This window comes from Microtus pennsylvanicus, chromosome 10, assembly GCF_037038515.1.
Source record: "Microtus pennsylvanicus isolate mMicPen1 chromosome 10, mMicPen1.hap1, whole genome shotgun sequence".
NCBI classification, from domain to species: Eukaryota; Metazoa; Chordata; class Mammalia; order Rodentia; family Cricetidae; genus Microtus; species Microtus pennsylvanicus.
Window position 1 is genome coordinate 55,151,317 of NC_134588.1, and position 13,877 is coordinate 55,165,193.

General features: G+C 43.1%; 1 protein-coding gene across 5 annotated transcripts in view; it reads right to left on the minus strand.

Annotated features, from left to right (window-relative positions):
• Dnm3 (dynamin 3) overlaps positions 1-13,877 on the minus strand; it is a 471,739-nt gene that overhangs the window by 224,716 nt on the left and 233,146 nt on the right. For all 5 annotated transcript variants that reach the window (XM_075988409.1, XM_075988405.1, XM_075988406.1 and 2 more), the window contains one exon: positions 4,839-4,952. In XM_075988409.1, the coding sequence (XP_075844524.1) occupies positions 4,839-4,952 (114 nt within the window). The remainder of the gene's footprint in view (positions 1-4,838; positions 4,953-13,877) is intronic.

Here is a 13,877-nt window from a genome sequence, read left to right on the forward strand (position 1 = left end):
CTGAGTGACCAGAACCATGCCTCACATATAACCAGGTTTCCAAAAATACCTGATGGGAAACATTCAGGTGCAGAAGGGTGTGACACACGACAGCACAGCTAGCTAAGTCCCCTGTTCTCTTAAGTCTCTCATGTGGAGAAGGAGATAAAACACTCACTTAACTCAATGCCTAGGACACTGCAAGTTCCCCACAATGGTACCCACAATGATGGTAATGAACACCAGAAAACTCCAGAGAGAGGAGCAGGCCTGATGTGTGGCAGGTATAATGAAGACTGAAGTTCTAGTTACCATTACCACTACTACCATGTGATGGAGGGCTAGCTACCATTACCACTACTAACATGGCATGGTGGGTTAGTTACCATTACCACTACTAATATGGGATGGAGGGCTAGTTACCATTACCACTACTAACATGTGATGGAGGGCTAGTTACCATTACCACTACCAACATGGGAGAGTCTTCTCTGAAAACCACTTGGCATTTGGTTTTGTCGAACATTCTGACCATTTTGGTTGGACTAGTGTTATACAGGTACATAGTATAGAGTATATATGCTCATAATACATATAAAGAATTTCAAATGGGATATTCTAGATTGATACCACTAAAGGGAAAAATAAGAAGATAAAAAGAAAGACAGAAGCTAGTGTGCTGTTTGAGAGATGGACCAAAAGAGGAAAGCTACCAAAGGCACACCAAAAGGGGTGTCCACTGGTAAATACTGCTGCAGAGAGGGGCACACAGTATTCTACATGACATCACTGAAATTGCTGTATTTCTCCTGGAAGTACTCAGCAAAGATAAGTGGTATAACCAACCTTATGTTATTATTTTAATAGAAGTCAAAGAACTATGTGGTAATTATCTCAGGTCACAAATCTTCATGTCTGAGCTCTGACCTCACCCTAATAAGTAGCTGCCACTAATCCTGTATGCCATGCATACACTGGCAGTGGGACCACAGGGAAGACAGACCATAAAAATGTGTGCATGGCCATTCACATGGGAAATTTCAGGTCTGGGGTTCTGCTCCATCACCTAGAAGTTCAAGACCTGAGGAAATCCTCTAGGAATGACTTAGAAACTGTCGAATTCTGAAAGATGGACAATGTCCTTCCACAGTGCAGAGCTCTAGTCTGGGGGTAGTGTCAGAGAGTAAGATATAGCTAAGTGGATAAGCCAACTGTCTCACTACATTGGAATAAGCCCATGAAGATAATGTAGTAGCCTGTTACCTGGAACACAGGCAGGAACCTTTCCATCAGTGGCATGTGCATACCATGTGTGCACCATTGCTGTGTCGTACTGGTAGATCACAGGCTTAAAAGCTCTTAATGGATTCTTGGGGTGGGGTTCATGCATCCAGTGAAACTTAAGAACATGGAGTGTGTATCTTTTCTGAGTCGGGAGGAAACAGGGAAACTGTCGAGAACAAAACTACAATCATGCTAGCTATAAATTAAAACCATCACTTTGATTTTCATGGTCTTGCCACACCAGTTTGGAAAGACCCCAGTCTGATAACATCATTTCTAATTCCTGGTTAAGACATAAGAGAACCCACAGGTTAGAGGGGAGACAGTATGGAGAGTTTCACTGAACAAGCAGGATGTGAGGTCCCCTTTGTTACCTGAGCCTTGCCATTCTTCACTAAGGAAACCCAGATCCCAAACACCTGATGTCATGACATGAAATAATCCAAATGAATAGGGAAGTAGATGGCTTTGTGCAGCCCTCTCCATTTGAACTAGCCGTGCCCCTTACCTGTAGCCACTACCCACGTAAGTCGTCATCTCCAGCCTTGGCCTGCTATGGCTTCCTAGTGGGTCTCCTTCTATTCTTGCCACCCACCTCTACCTTTTGAGAATTCCATGACTATCACACACAGCCTCACAGAGATCCTAAACCAAAAACCTAATCGTATCGTATCCTGTCAGAGTGCTTTAGAGGTGTTCAGTCATCCTTGGAATAAAATCCAAATGCCCCGAGCCCCTGGCATCTTTGTCCCTCGCTATACCTACATTCTGGCCACAAGCTCTCTGGCGTTTTCCAGCTCTGAGACATTTGCATTTATCATGCCCTCTGCTGGATTACTTACTGTTCGACTAATTCTTCTGCACAGCTCACCACTCCTGTCTCTACTCCACTGTGATGGTTTTCTTTTTCTAAAGGCTGGTCTCTGTCATCTTCTTCACCCTTCCCCTGTTTCATTCTCTCTAGAGCCCTGAGTGCTTGACATTACTGCTTGGTTGTTGGTTATATATAGCAGCAACCTTGTCTGTCTTTTTCTCTTTTCTTGGTAGGCTCTAAAAGGAGAAAAGGGATGCTTTATTTGAAGGATCATTTACATTCTTCCCTACCTCAATCCCTGTACATGCACCTTTAGTAAACTGGCCACTGGACACAGGCAATATTGAAATAAACATGTTTGTTTCCTATGTGTGGGAATCAAGCAGTTTGGAGAGAGCACCAGCTGCAGTGGTTTTTGTAGGTGTCTTGCATCTTTAAAGGAGAAGATATCAAGTCCAATAATGTGACTCTCTGGGCTCTCAAGTTTTCTTCTTGTTAACCCAGAGCATCAAATGCCTCACCACCCTTCCAGGGGTGACATAGGAGGCCAGAGAGCCAGCCCTACAGCTACACCTCAAGAGCAAAGACTCCCTAGATCTCTCAGGGACGCATGGCAGCCACACCCAGAAAAAGGTCAACTCTGAGTCTCCTGGAAATTATCCCAGTGAATTCTTTGTAAGGCAAGATGGACTTGGACAACCATGAACTTTGGAACTTCCAGAGCCTAGTAGACTGGGTTCTAATTTCTACCTTGCTACCAATTCTCTGTGTGACCTTTGGAAGCTGGTTATCCTGATGGACATGATGTGGCCTTTATAAGATAAACCAAACCATGTTGAAATGACTTTCCAAAACAGTGACCTACATTAGTGATGGAGATGGTATTTGCTAGTTTTAGTGTTCCCATCTCCAAATAGCAATAATAAGAATACCTTCCCCCAAGTTCTAACATGGGTCAGTCAAATAACATGCAGCAAACACTGGCTGCCATTATTACAACTCCTAAGGGAAAACCTCTGCTTCCTCCTGTGTTACTGGGAAAGGTCCCAAGACTGATAATGAATGTAAAAGTATGAAAATGAATATCCAGATATTCAAGGGGAAATGTGTCTACAGTGTAACTAAGTCGCAAAGTAGATAATTATTTACTCTTTTGCATACAGGGGAGAATCTTGGAGCTTATGCCATGATCTTTAAACTAGAGTGTCCCACAGAATGACAGGCACACGTCACCAGGCACAGGAGAAACAGTATTGCTAATCCTCAGATTCTCAAAATACCTTGCTTAGTCAGTGATCTATTGTGGTAAAGGGACACCGTGGCTAAATCAACTCTTACAAAGAAAGCATTTAATTGGGGGTTCACGCAGTTTCAGAGGTGTAGCCCATTATCGTCATGAAAGAGAACGTGGCGGCATGCAGGCAGACACTGAAGCAGTAGCTGAGGAGAAAATCTGAGGCTGAGCCTGGCATAGGCTTCTGAAACCTCAAAGCTCATCCCCAGTGACACACTTCCTTCAACAAGGCCACACCTCTCAGTTCTTCTAATCCTTTCAAATAGTGTAACTCCCTGGTTGACCAAGCATTCAAATAGATGAGCCTATGGGGGGGTCATTCTTATTCAAACGCCCAAAATACCAACATCACTTTTTACTGGAGGTGGTGACATGAGGATTTGAAAACAATGCTTTGAATAACAAATTCATTCTGACATTTCTGTAGAATTTGAGTTTCCATATCACAGAATCTTTCATGGGAATCAAGCCATCATCCAAAATTTTGCAACACACTGTTACACAGAAGACACAGGGAAATAGAAAGAACCCTGAACCATGAACCTTTTCTTTCAAGAGATGACAAAGGCATCTTTAATGTTTTCAAAAGACATCAGGCTAAAGAAGGAGGGGCTTTGAACTCTGACACACCTGTCTTTTGTAGCCAGTAGGATAGGGATGATCACACCTGTTCATGGTCCAGCTACCAAAGAGCACTCTTATGTAACATTTGTGTACTATGTTACAATACCAATGATGCCACTGGTCAGAGCTATTACAATCTCCAAAACACAGTTCAATTTCAATCCGTGTCCTCCCGAATCTAGCTCTAAGAATTTATGGCTCTATAAGCCTAAGGTGACATCTTTGTGCTTTTACAGCTGTCAAATTATACAATGAGCAGGAAGTCACGGGATGACACTATGAACATCGAACATGAGCCAGAACACCACAGTTCTTCTCATTTATGCTTTTCTAGAGATATCCAATTCTCAAAGAAGAACATGTGTAGAATGTTCTGGTACTAACATGAAGCCCAGCAGTCTCACTGCTGCCCACGCCTTTCACTGGAGGTGGAGGCCACAGCAGCCCCGCGCTGCCTTACCCACGGTAGCGCCTCATTCATTTCACCTCTGTGGCCTTATGTCTTTTCAACACGTTATTCAATGAACAGTGCTTTGGCTACACCAATGTCTTGATATTAACCTAAGGAAGGAAGTTTCCACTCCTTGGCCCATAAATTCACTTCTCCAGGCCAGCAAAAATGGACTATATGAAAGAAATAACCAGGAAAGGAAGTTCAATGGGAACATTGTAAAACTAAAGATCCGTAATTTGAAAAAGAAAGAAAAGCGGGGCTTCTTTAAAACATTCATAGACAGATCTCACTGCAAAAGAGGTACCAGTGTCCGGAGCTGTGCATGGCAATAGCCTCAGTCAATTTCACATTAGAAACATTTAAGGGAACTGTCGCTCTCTGCGGCTTACCTCATCGTCTTTGTACCAGCACAGGCTTTCCGCAGTGAGGACGAACCAGTAGCCCTTCGAGCCTCCTTTCATGATGCCGATGTTGCTGACAGTCAGCCAGCCCTTGCGAATCACCTGCAAGAAAGCAGACATCAGCAGAACCATTGAGAGGAAGCAAATGGAGAGCACGAGTCTCAGGCGAACTAAACGATATAAATTGCATAAGAACAGCCTTGTCCACCCCCACACTCAGCCTCCCCTGAGCTATTGAAGAAAGTACATCTTCCAAAATTTAGGTGGCCAGTGGGAGGTCTTGTCCATTGGTGACCAAAACAAAAATCTCGGGCTCATACAGATGGCAGAACACAGTAGACTGAAGCAGACAAGACTGAAGCAGCCTGCCTGGCTGTGCCGGCCTATTTATGGCAGTGCCGCTACAATTAAAACATATTTTGCTGATTGATTGGATAGATTTCCCATGCCTACCGCTCCATCTCTCTTTCCAGGCTACAGGCCTATTTGTCTGCCTGGTTTAAAGCTCATTAAAACTTGGGGCAGACACTCATCAGCAAATGGCAGAAAAACCCAGAAACTCCAGCAACACAATCAGATCTGACCGAGGAAGAAAGCTGAAATCATGAGCATTTTAGTGTGGGGCCTGTGAATGGCCTTGATTTATCCACCCCCTTCTGGTTGCTATTTACCATAGAGTAAAATATGCAGCATCTCAGAAAAATCACTCAGTGGTTTTCAAATTCTAAAATATTAACAACCGGGTGACAAGTTTGACAGAACTTAAAAGTGGCATTTAAGGAAAAAAAATGCATTTTTCCTCACAGTGGTTATAAAGTTAACGTATTCCACACATGGAATAGTTTCCCATATTCTCTATGCTTTATTATCTCAGAACCGGAAGTGCAGTTCTGTAAGGGGTTCTACATTTTCCTAGAGTTTAAAATTTATCCTATTTCAAAAACATTCACTGTCCTAGACATTATAAATATTTTTTACTTTCTTGTTGAATGACTACTGGTTTCTGAAGGTAGATGAAAATGCTCTAATAATTAGATTCTATATTTCTATCAAATTTTCTGTCGAAGTTTAAGAAAGGCCATAAGAAAATCATGAAATACACCAAAGCTCTCACTGCTGCTTTTTCAAAATTCTCTCCATGTTTACAGCCCAGGCAATCCACGATTCCTTTTCAGCATCCCCACTGTCCATTCTCCTTCCTCAAGGCCTTGCTGAGTTTACAAAGAGCATCCCTCCTGGGCCCAGACCAAGGTCGTTTTTTAACACCTTCTTACACTTTCTTATAGAAAGAAGATGGCAATGTACCTCCAAGAACAATTCCTACCAGATACAAGGGAGTCATTCAAGTGCTTTCTAAAACGCACCAAGTCCTAAGCTAGGAATTCTCTGAGTAAATCAGAACACATGCACACTGAGTCCAGGGACCTATATTTTACTATATTACCCAGGGGATCCTTCTTCATACTGCAGTTTGAAGGCTATGGAATGTACCCATACAGCACATAAAATTAAAACTCTGTCTTCCTTAGAGCAAAAGAACATGGCCAGGTTTCAGGAAAACAGATTTAAAAATCTGACAAACTAGGTGACCTCATTTCCAAACCACCTTCCAGGTCCTAATTCAGCACCTTCTTCTCTGGGTAAGTCTATCACACCTTCCTCAAACTCCTTTTGTTGGTAAGCATCTTTTACTATATGATTTTTTTAAAAAGTACACATTTCTGGAGCTACTTTTCCTGCCGAATTATAAGATCCCTAAAGACACAATGGAATCATTGTACCATGTTCATTTTAAACTTTAAAAAAATCTTTAAAGAAAAAAGCATTCATGGAAGGAAATTTATGGCCCAGCAGTTGCAGACAGCCTGCTGTGTAAGTAGGTAAAGTAGTAATTTGTTGTTGTAGACCTGGGAGAGTTCTATATCCAAAGATACTGAATAAATTGAAATACTTTGATGAATTTTAGGCCATAGTACAATGACACAGTGTCATTTGTATTCTGTAGAAGACCAAAAAAAAAAAGAAAAGATTAATGTATGGCAGGGCTCTCATGTGCATATTCTCTCTCTCTCTCTCTCTCTCTCTCTCTCTCTCTCTCTCTCTCTCTGAAATTCTTTTAAAAAGAAAAACTGAAGACTGGGAAAAGAGGTCGGCTGAAACTGAAGTGGGATGCTAGATTTTACTATCTCACTTTTCTGGAAATATAAGAAATAAATTATATATATATATATATATATATATATATATATATATATATATATGATATAAGTATACTTAGTCTTAAATTCTTAAACTGGCCAGATGGCCCAGTGGGTAAAGGCACTTGCTTCCAGACGACTGGTATAAGGAGAAAACTAATGCCTGTAATTTAATTTGTTCTCTGGTCTGAATTTTTAAAATAATTAAGTAAATGTCTATTGTATTCACCAACTGTATCAAAAGTACTTAAAAATAAATTTGAGACTGTGATGTAGCAATGAGAAACATTTTTAACTGTCTCAAACACTTTGTGTGAGATATATATCAACAACCTAATACTGATAGCTTTACTGCTACCTCTTGGATACCAAATTCAAGGAAGTTGACTTCAATGTGTGTAACAAATGTTAATAAATATGAGCTGTTTTCTTCTCTCCTAGATATGTATAAGTAGATGCTCCACTCTATCGAACATTCCAATGGATCCAGCATGCTCCCTTGAATAGAGAGAGCACGTTTGGTTTATTCGCTTATTTATTCATTTTCTAAAGGCCTTTTACAAGCTAAGAAAGAACTACACTAATAACCCATAGTCTTAGCCTTGTTCTTAGTTTTTATTTTGAAACAAGTCCCACTAACCTGCCAAGCTAGCCTTGAACTCACTCTGCAGACAAGTTAGCCCTTGCGATTGTGAGCTTCCTGCCCCGGTCCTACAGTCTGGTGAAAGGCCTGTCCCACAAGGACTATCACAGTGGTTTTATAAGCTACTGCAATGATACAAGTGAGAAATAACTAGTGTGAAAATTAAAGTCAGGATGTGAAAAGGAAAAGAACTTAGTCTGCTGGAGAAATATCTAGGGAGTAAAATGAACAGGACTTGCGGACTTGTGGCTGGATGAAGGAGAATCTGTGAGGTTGTTGATGAGCAGCCAATAATCACTAGCCACAGACAAGATTCCAGTTCCGGTGCTTAGTTTGAATTGAGGCACGTGATAGCAAAATGCACTCTAAATTCCAAAAAGAATTGAAAATACCTGGTTAGCATTTAAATACTTATAAATAAATGACACTACATGAATTAGGTTACATAAACTCTATTTCCAATTAACTCATCTGTTTTGTTTTATAGTTTATCGTGGCTACTAGAACAGATAGGAATTTGTTTATGGTGTTTTAGAAAGGTTTCGCGATGCTTGCCTCCACCGTCTTTCAGAGCCAACCATTGTAAAATTCAAAAAGAACAGAGAAAGGGGACCAAATTTTAGAAAGTGGGGTGTTGGTGAATTCATTCAAGGTCATGTTGAATTTGAGGTACTTGTAGAAGACACATATAGGATGATCTTATGGAGAAAAGGGGAGGAGCTAAAGCTGAACCTACAGACTAGAAAGTCCTCACTTTACACACAGGCAACAGTTAACAGCAGTGGCTGGGGTGGAATCCGTGGGAGCACCAGTGTTTAAAAGGTGGCCATAAAGGACTAAAACAAAATTAGAAATACAGGCCAGAAGGTCACAGATGTCAAAGAAAGCGGAATCTTGAACTGACTTTAGCTCTGCCCATTTCAGCGCCGTGGGGGATGAGGATGGCTCACTGAGATGAAAAGAAGCAAAAGTAGAAATGAACAAAGAGGCTGAAATGAGATCTTCCCAGAGTTCACACCAGCATAGGGCATGGAGTCGAGGGGATGGAGGGGAGCATGTTTTCCTGCTTTCCACGTAGGCAAGCAGAGAAAAGGGGTTGGTAGTGCTAGACAGATATAAAAAACGAGGAAGTTGGGGGGGGGGGGATGGAGAGCTGGGGGAGGGGCTGGCCTTGAGTTGCGATGCCTGAGTTTGTGAGCCTCCAGCAAGGGTGAGGGAAAGAGAGGGCTGGATACTAAAGGCTCATGTGGGTTCTTCAACAGGAAACAGAGAAAGTCCAGGAAAGTCGTATTTGATCTTTTCCTCCATTAAAGAAGAGTCAAGGTGAGTGAGGACGGTGAGGGGGGGAGGTAGGTGTGTGTGTGTGTCTCAGGAGGCAGAGCAGCTCTGGGACACTCAGCTACAGAGTAGTTCAGAAAGAGCACGGTGGGAGTTGGGCGTAAAGAAACAGATCTTCAGAGACACAGTCAGCACTGCCATGTCCCAGAGGCTCTGTGCATTCCTAACACAGAAGGTGAGACGCTAGGCCTGCATCCAGAGTTCGGAACTTCTATACCCAAAAGATCTAAGCACATTCAAAGTTTGGGACAAGAGTGTGTAATTCGGGTTATCAATCCCCACACAAAACAGCTCTGGCAGGGAAATCAGACCCGGAATGGGGGTGGGGGAACCAACAGACTCATAGAAAATGAGGAGATAAAGAAAAGTCCTAGAGAATCCAATGAGCTGACTAGCACAGTGGTTCTCAACCTGTGGGTCGTGACCTCTTTGGCAAACCTCTATCTTCAAAAACATTTACCTTACAATTCATAACTGTAGCAGAATTACAGTTATGAAGTAGCAAGGAAAATAATTTTGTGTTTGGGGGTCAGCACAGCACGAGGAACCATATTAAGGGGTTGCAACATGAGCGAAGGTGAGAACCACTGATGTAGGAGGCAGGAACAAATCTCAGCACTGTAAGATGATGGGCTGTAAAGTGCCTGCTGCTGCCGGCACCATGGGATTCATCACTCAAGCATGCACCACGGTTTCCAGACACATTCAATGTTATGGCTGGAACACTGTTTACCTAACAGTGTTTAGTCTGGTGGATATAGTCAATGGAGCTCCTTGGAAACCGTGAGTTACTAAGAGCAGTGAAAACGAGAGTGGTAGAGCATGTGCCCTGCACATGTAGGTCACCCTGGGTTCAATTCCTAGCAGCACACATACATAATACATACATACATATACACACATACATACACACACAATACACACATATACATACGTACACATACATGCACACACATACATATACACATACACACTTACATATACATACATACATACACACATGCATATACACACAAAGATACACACATACATATACACACATGCATATACACACATGCATATATAAACATACATATACAGACATACATAAACACATACACACATGCATAAACACACATACACACATGCATACACACACAAACACATACACGCTGTAAAGGCTTGACACAAAAATAAGAAAGATGGATTCAGAACTATCCCTACGACACTACAGTCATTTGCATCCCAACCAGCTTGCAGGTACACATGCCCCTTGTCACTCCTGGGAGGAATCTGTGGCACTGTCCTCAGCACTGAACACTGACAGCACTTCAGAGAAGTTCAGGATAGTTTGTTCTTTGTTTAGGGAAGAAAACACATTAGCTGCAAATAGACGGTAATTGTCATAAAATGGGAATTTAGGAAATTATTTCCTACGTCGTTTTTCACTAGGGAACTGAAGGTGATGCCTGAAATCAAGGTGGACAGACACAGGAAAGGACCCTGTTGAAACGGAGAGAACACAGGCATGGTGATTCATCTTCATCAATCCATTACTCAGGGGGCTGAAGCAAGATAGCCACAGGTTCAAAGTCAGCTTGGGCCATGGGGTGAAGGAGATCCTGCTTCAGATAATAAAAACAGCAGAAAAGGTCGGGACATAAAGGGGTATGAGTACAAAGAGGTGATAAAAAAAGAAGGAAAGAAAACTAAGGGAGAAAGGAAAAAATAAATAAAAGTTGAATAGAACGCAAAGGAAACTGGACTAGCTCTAGCATCCTTATGTAGAAAATAGATAAAATGGAAGATATTCATTTTGTATCCACATTTGAGGTTGTACAAAGGACCTCTCATCATTCAGCACAATAGCCTCGAAAGCCTCTCGATGCCTGAGCATCAGATCCTGACGTGAGGAAACAAGGACAAGCAGGCCCCATAATTACAAGGCTCCAAGGGGCCTTGAGAGTAGAAAGGGCATGTTCTCAATTGTTTGGCTAGGGACAACCCCCCCTTTTTATTTATTACTACAAGTAACACCCAAGCTGTTTTTAATAAATGTAGAAACTTTGAAAGCAACCACAAGATCAGCAGTCAAGAGACTGGACCAGCTTCACCCCTGCTCCTCATGGAAGTCTACCCTATGGAGTCCTCTGTATGAAAAGCAGGCAACGCCAGGGTGGGCAAACTCTCCGTGTTGGGACCTAAATTCAGAGCCAAACCTCTGGCCAGCACACTAGATGATAAAAGGAATAACATCTCAGGGGGAAAACAGTACACATGGATGAGTTCCCGCACAGTCAAGGCCTTGGATTTTATTTGTGAGCAAGGAGTTTTGACCTTGGCCTTGCTTATGGAAGACCGTGTGAGCTTTCTCTTTTCCTTTTTCCAGCTATGCAGCTGGCTTTTACTGATGCAGTTTGCAAAGTGGTTGCAGGGCACTGGGTGTTTGATAGCTTGGCCTTACAGGATTCTAAAAGCTCCTACCCAGTCTTTCCCCACAGATGAGTACCTGCTTAGAAGAACAGGCCACATTCTTCAGGAGGGCCTACCTGGCCAGACGCTGGAGGCTGCATGGAACTAGCCAAGTTGTAGGTAAAGCCAGTCACCCTATCGATTTGGAAGAAGCTCTAGCTGCATGGACAGGTGTCCTCAGAACAGCCTGTCCCAAATCTGACCTGAAGAGACATTTTCAGCAGATGTACCTTAGGCAAGGGTTTGATAACTGAGAAAAGGGGTTTCCTGTGTATAGACACATGGGCCGCTAGATGTGAAGCTGTTTTCACTCTGTGTTGATACTGAATATCTGAGAGGCATGGGTGCATAGAATACTTGATAGGGTCGAGCCCTGTCTATTAAGGCCAGGCCTGGTTAGGAGGGTTAGATCAGTCATTCTTTTGTTTATTTTAGACAAGTTTTCTCTGGGAAGCCCTGGCTGTCCTGGAACTCACTCTGTAGAGCAGTCTGATCTTAAACTCACAGAGATCCACCTGCCTCTGCCCCACGATTAAAGGTGTGAACCACCACCACCTAGCTTTTCTTTCTTTTTTCGGTCAGCCATTCTTAATGGTAGTTTGTTCCACTATAGTAAGTTGTTGTCACCAGAAGCCCAACGCTGTGAGGCTACTTGGTCGTGGAATAGAATCAACAAAATCATGAGCCAATTAACCTTTCTCTTGTGATACCTTAGTGCCTTGGGCATTTCGTTATAGCAATGGAAAGCTGAATAACTTAATAAGGAGCAGGAGGACATTTTAATTTCAAATGCCAGTGGAGACCCATTCAGTGTAGAGCTGCTGAAGAGAGGCCACCTGGACCAGAGAGCGCCCTTGGCTGGGGCTGCCTGGGGAGTCGAAATTTGACAGAGGACTTTAATCCATTGTTCTCCAAGCACTTGGGCTTGGCTAAACTCCTTTTTGGAATATAATCTTTTGGCTGTAATTCTGGAAAATGTCATAGTAGGAGGGACCTTATAGTCACATCCTGGCCCTGTCTATTGGGTTGACATTTTCCCGCTGATACGTAACGTCTTGAACACATCGATGGCGCCACTTGAGCACTGCCGCATCTCTGGCAGGTCGTGAAAAGAAACTGGTTGAATATGATTTGAAACAAGATATAGAGAAAGGAATAAACATCCAACCTTGAGCACAGACCAGCCTCGGAGTGATTTTACCAGAGCACTATCTTGAATTACTCCCGAGTCTTTAGTGCACTAGTAGTGTCAGGAGAATGCCCACGGGAGTCATGCTTAGCTTTGGAAGAGTAATGCGCGAAGCAATCTCACACCAGTTAGGATTTAAAGGGGTATTTATTTTGGGGGGTAAAACTTACAAAACACCAACCGTCAGGAAAGGAGCCTAGTCTCTGGAGCAGGAGCCGGAACCAAGAGAGCGAGCCGAGGCTTCCCGCTCTTTTTTTTTTTTTTTTTTTTTTTTGGTTTTTTCGAGACAGGGTTTCTCTGTGGCTTTGGAGCCTGTCCTGGAACTAGCTCTTGTAGACCAGGCTGGTCTCGAACTCACAGAGATCCACCTGCCTCTGCCTCCCGAGTGCTGGGATTAAAGGCGTGCGCCACCACCGCCCGGCTCCCGCTCTTTTTAAAGATAACTAGACCACGCCCCAGTAGGCTGGTATTTCAGTAGCTATTGGCTGAAAGGTGCTCCCGCAGCACAGTGGGCTCGTACTTCAGCCGCTATTGGCTAAAGGAGCGGAAGGTCCTCCCGCAGCAGAAGAGGGGTGTTGAGACTAGCCGACTCTTGGCCTCTTCCCTCAAAAGGAGTGGTGAAAGCCAATGAAGCAGAAGGTAGGAGCAGTCGGAGGAAGACCACTAAGGATTGCGGGGTAGAAGAACTATCTCCTCCCCTGCTCTCCCCGCAAGAGTACAGTGACTGCTCACACTGGCAAATCGAGAAGATGAACAGGGAAGTGTGGCTCACACCATCCTCTTCCTCACCTTTGCCCTGTCCTCTGTAGAAAATGCCAGTATGAGAGACAAGTCCAATAGGGGAGGAAAGTTCCAAAGATATATTTCACTTAAGAGTCACCAGGGCACTGTTTCCTGGGAACCTAGAGATAAAACAGACACTGTGCAGGGGGCCTCAGGGCCTCCTGGCCCAGAAAAGTCCTAACAGTGACTGACTTGCCATGAAAAAGAAGTTTCAATGTCTGATAGACTAACCTTACAATTGAGGCAAAGAGGCAGGGAAAAGGAGAGCCTGAGGCAAAACGTGTACCACTTAAGATAGAACATCAAGCATTAGAGGAAATGTCCTGGAGTTCAAAACCGAAGCATCTGCCATCACTCTGAAGGACGTGGTTATGTGACACTTGTATATTTGAATGTCCCTTCACGGCTTTGGCTTTCTAGGAAGT